Genomic DNA, 4,513 nt, shown 5'->3' with positions numbered 1-4,513 from the left:
TATGTGTGAGACATATATAAATTATATAGTTTACATCTCTTATTTTTTACATTTAGATTATTTCTATTTTCCCTGTTATTTTAATAAATGTCTTTATTTTTTGAGTTTTTTTTTTTTTTTCCTTAGGGGTGAGTGTGCTCTCTGGAGAGAGAGACAGAGAAAGTGAGAAATCATCCCCCCGAGAGGATGTCCACACCACAATCCCTTCTCCTCCCAGGATCTTGGGCGGGCACACACACGCATACACACGCATACACATGCCCGGTGTGTTAGGTTGAGGACTCGAACTGCAGTCGGCCATGTGGGAGTCCAGTGACATAACCGCTCTGCCATCTGCTAACCCCAGGGCATATCTTCATACACACATCTTTGCACACTTCCCGGAAGTAAGACCGCTGGTTCTAGATTACTGTATTAGTGACCCACTGATACAAATAACACAAACCGGTTCAGGCTAGAATAAGCCAACAAGCTCCCAGAGAAGAGAGAAACCAAGGGCAGGTGTGTAGTCAGACATCCAAGAGGCCGAGGCCAAGGACCGAAGGGCCCTCAGAAACCAAGACGCAAGGTCTCGAGTGTCTCAGCTACTCCGGAACACGGGACGCTCTCCTCGGCGCACACGGACAGGGGCAGAGGGCGGTTCACGGCACTCGTGAGGGGATGAGTCCAGGCAGAAGCTGAATCTCTCTGATCCAAGAGAAAACATCCGATGACCCGTGAAGCCACCTCTGGGCCACGCTACTGGCCTGGCCTGCCCTCCGCAGCCTCGTGTGCCTCTCTGCCCCGGGGTGCGGAAGGGGAGGAGAACTTGCATTTACGGAACCCAGTGCTGGACGCGCTCACCTCAACAGACCCAGAGTCCCAGGTCACTGTGAGGACACCAAGGCTCAGAGAGGCGGAACGACTCGCTCAGAGTCACGCAGCTAGGGAGTGCGGGGCCTGGCACCGAGCCCAGCCTAGACCTGAGAGCCCAGCCCTTTCACCAGCTGGACCATACTGACCAGAGAAGGCGATGGCGAAGATCCCGCCCATGGCCGCGTCACGGTGAAACCTGAGCAGGACCTGGTTGGACGAGCTGTGCACCATTTTCTTGGCCAAGCTGCGGGTGAAGACTCCGAGTGGTGGCGCCGTCGGCTGTGGCCCATCCCTGCACATAAGAAAGAAGGTCTTGGCGTGTCACCATAATGGGACTGCCTGCTCCACCCAGGGCCCCAAGAGTCCTGGAGCAGGAAGCTGGGACTCTCTTCCACCCAGCACTTCTCCCAGCCCCGAAGTCTCTCTCCACCCTCTCCCGGTTAACTCGGTCTCCCCACGGAGTTGACAGAATCGGGGAAGCTCAGACTCCCCATTCCCAGTTCTTCTCCAGCCCGTCACCTGTCTTCCAGTTTTAAAATGAACTCGTTACAGCACACACAGACTACAGGACGCAGAGCTGAGCTATCTAGTCCAGAGACCACCAGCCAAACGTGGCTATTTGCATTTAAATGAATTAAAATGCAAAAATCCGCACCGCAGTCACCCCAGCCCCCCAGCCCCTGCACTCGTGGCCGCCACGCTGGAGAGCAGAGGCAGACTTCCCGTCATGCAGCACGTCCTGCAGGAGCACGCTGGCTCCACACTTCACAGCATCCCATGCCGGCGCGCTCCCACTTCTCTGGGGATTTGTCTTAGGTAGGCAATCGGTTTGAACTTTGGAAATTTTGAGAAAAAGCCGGGTCCATGCCCACTCCTTCACACACCGGTAGGTACTTTCACCGGTCCCTAGCAGGCCCCAAGCCGGGAGCCACTGTCCTCCCGTTCCCCTCCCGCCGGGGAGTCACGCTGGCTAGCTGAGGCTGAGCCCACTGCACGGTGTTCACGTGACACCCAGGAGGTGACGGCCGCTGGGAACCATTCAGCTCCTGGGCTTCTGGACCGACAGTGGGCAGCCCGGCTAGAGCTCCACCAGCACCCTCGCACTGGCCGAAAGGCACCCGGCCCTACCAGATGGTGATGAAGTCTCCGGAGGGCTCTGTTTGCAGCAGGCTGAGGTTGAGGCGGACGCCATGGCCAATCGGCACGGTGATCAGCCAGACGCAGTCCTGGGAGCTGGAGTAGGGGCTGGGGAACCCCGGGGAGTACACCGTGCCGTTGGATGAGCTGATGTTTCCGCCACAGGGCACTGCCAGAGAGAGGACAGCGGCAGGCAGGTGAGTACAGGCGCCCACCGCCCACCGGAGGTCAGCTGGCTTCCTACTGCGTCCCTGTCCAGGCCAAGAGGGATGGGCACTTTGGGGCCAGGTGACTGGAGCAATGGCACGGGCAGAGGCCGCTGGGAAGGCGAGAGCCTGGTGACCAAGGGAAGGAGGTGCCCAGGAGGAAGAGGAGCTGCTGGGTCAAGACGGGGAGCCGGGGAAGAGCCCCTCGTTCCCCTCTCCTGAGAAGCCACCCACGGTACACAGGGGTCAGGTGGGGAGGAGAGTAAAGTCCGCAGAAAAGCTGAGGGCATCGCGTGGGATCCGCCAGCTACTCCAGTGAACCGCTGGCTGGACGGGGTAGTTCGGAGAGTCCCAAAATTAAAGAGGGGGTTTGTTTAGAAATGACGCCTCCACTCCAACACGGGAGCTCAGTTCTGTGGACAAGGGCTCGTTTTCTACGGGTAAAGTGGCCCCCAGCTGAAGCACAGGTGACTGTCCTTTTGTCCTGTTTTAATGATACATTTCATTCAGCCCAAGATATCGGAGAGATGATCATTTGGGCAGGTCATCGATACAGACAACTGTGAATGAGGTATTTTTGCTTTGTTTGGACTGAGTGTGGTAATGCCCTTTCTAAGTCTTCCCTTTGCAGGACAAAGTCCAGCCTCTCCCCCGGGGAAACGCTGGTGGCCAGTGTAGAAAGGGGACTTGGATGCAGTGCACAGATGGGGCGGAGGCCGCATGGCCTCTGGTCATAGTCTGTCTCGGTTCTGGTTAGGGAGGAAGATGCAAGAGCCAGCCCCAGCTCCTTAGAGTCGTCCGCTCGGCTCTCTCCAGACACGCAAAGGCGGGAGATAGCGTTGGGCTGGAGGAGAGGGGGTGGGTGAGCTCTTAGGAAGACGTTTCATCCTCTCCTTCCTTTTGGAAGGGGCCATGATGAACGGTCGCCCTCTGCCCCTCGGCCCGCCCCTGGGCTCCCATACCCTCGTGTGGGCCTTCTCTTCCAACAGGGACATCTAGACGTTCTAGATCTTCCCGGGGATGGGCATATCTTCCCCACAGCCCCTCCAGCCCTCCCTGGTGCTGGCCCAGAGCCTCCCAGGACCCCCTCCTGGCCAGGCTGGTCACGTCCATGTGACAATAGAATGGACGAGGTTTGCCTGCCCTCGCAGCACTGGCGAGTCTGAGCAGGCAGGGGGAGGCCGATGGCTCTGGATCTGACTCCATGACCGGCCCCCGAAGATCAACGGGGTGGCGCAGGGACATACCTTCACACTTGGGCAGGGGATGGTCCCAGTTCCGGTTGGTGCCGTGTTGACATGTGAGGACAGGGTGGCCAGTCAGCTGATATCCTGGGAGACACTCGAAGGTCACCGACTGCCCGACGTTGTAGCCGGCTCCCCTCACTATGCCATTGGCAAAGGGCTCTGGGTCTGGGCACTCTTGAAGTTCATAGGCTGGAAAAGATGGGGACAAAGGTGGCTTTACTCCCCACGGAGAGAAACACGGGGAGAAGCACCAGGACCGGCCTGAGGCGGACCTTTGCGGTTCACTAGCTGCCGCCTGTGGGCGAGTTATTTAACGCTCTGTGCCTTAGCGCTCTCACTCACAGAGTTATCTGAGGACGGGGCAGGACCTGGTCCAGTACTGGCACGGGTAAGAGCTCAAGAAATGGGCCTATTACTGGCATTTCCACGGGAAAGGGAGGCTCAAGGGAGACAGTGCGGGGTTGCACCAGCATCCACCTAGCACCTACTGGGGACCAGGCACTGGCTGAGGTCGCTTCACACTGCCCATCTCATTTAACTCTCGCGACTTCGGCCGAGACCACAGACATCGGGTGCCGGGGAGGGAGAAACTTGCGCGGGGTCTTCCCAACTCTGGGAAGTTAGGACCGATCGGGAAGGAAGAAGTCCGGTGGGTGCCAGCCCATCTGTGGCAGAGGGAGTGGCCAAGCTGAAAGGGCGTGCGACCAGCAGTGGGCAAGTCCCTCTGGAGCTGCTCCATGGGAGAGGCTGGGCCTGACAAGAAGGAAGTGGCTGAGTCCTGCCCAGCACAGAGAAGCCACAGAGGGATCACGTGCTTCAGGACAAAGCCTCCGATTAATCGCGTCCACTGGACCAAGCGGAACCTCTGTGGTGGCAGCAGGGCACGGCGTTCACAGGAAGTGGTGGGAGGGACAGGATGCTCCGGCGTGGGGCTTCTCCGTGGAGGCAGGTGCGTTCACCACATGTGACACCACACCACTTAGGACGACCCGGAGCTAAGGCGGCCCGCGCTCCGCGATGCCGGCTGGGCAGGTGTTTTTGTTCCGCATGGTCCGGGGGGTGCGTCAC

The 4,513-nt window shown here is 58.5% G+C and overlaps 1 protein-coding gene across 1 annotated transcript in view; it reads right to left on the bottom strand.

Annotated features, from left to right (window-relative positions):
• The window catches only part of CSMD2 (CUB and Sushi multiple domains 2), a 565,338-nt gene that overhangs the window by 76,718 nt on the left and 484,107 nt on the right, over positions 1–4,513 (bottom strand). Inside the window, 2 exon segments of the mRNA XM_027775561.1 lie at positions 1,002–1,147; positions 1,984–2,161. Of these exon segments, the coding sequence (XP_027631362.1) occupies positions 1,002–1,147; positions 1,984–2,161 (324 nt within the window).

The sequence above is a fragment of the Tupaia chinensis genome, unplaced genomic scaffold (assembly GCF_000334495.1).
Source record: "Tupaia chinensis unplaced genomic scaffold, TupChi_1.0 Scaffold000573_1, whole genome shotgun sequence".
In the NCBI taxonomy this organism is placed as follows: domain Eukaryota; kingdom Metazoa; phylum Chordata; class Mammalia; order Scandentia; family Tupaiidae; genus Tupaia; species Tupaia belangeri.
Note: the sequence above shows the minus strand (reverse complement) of the source record. Positions and strands in the feature narration are given on the sequence as shown.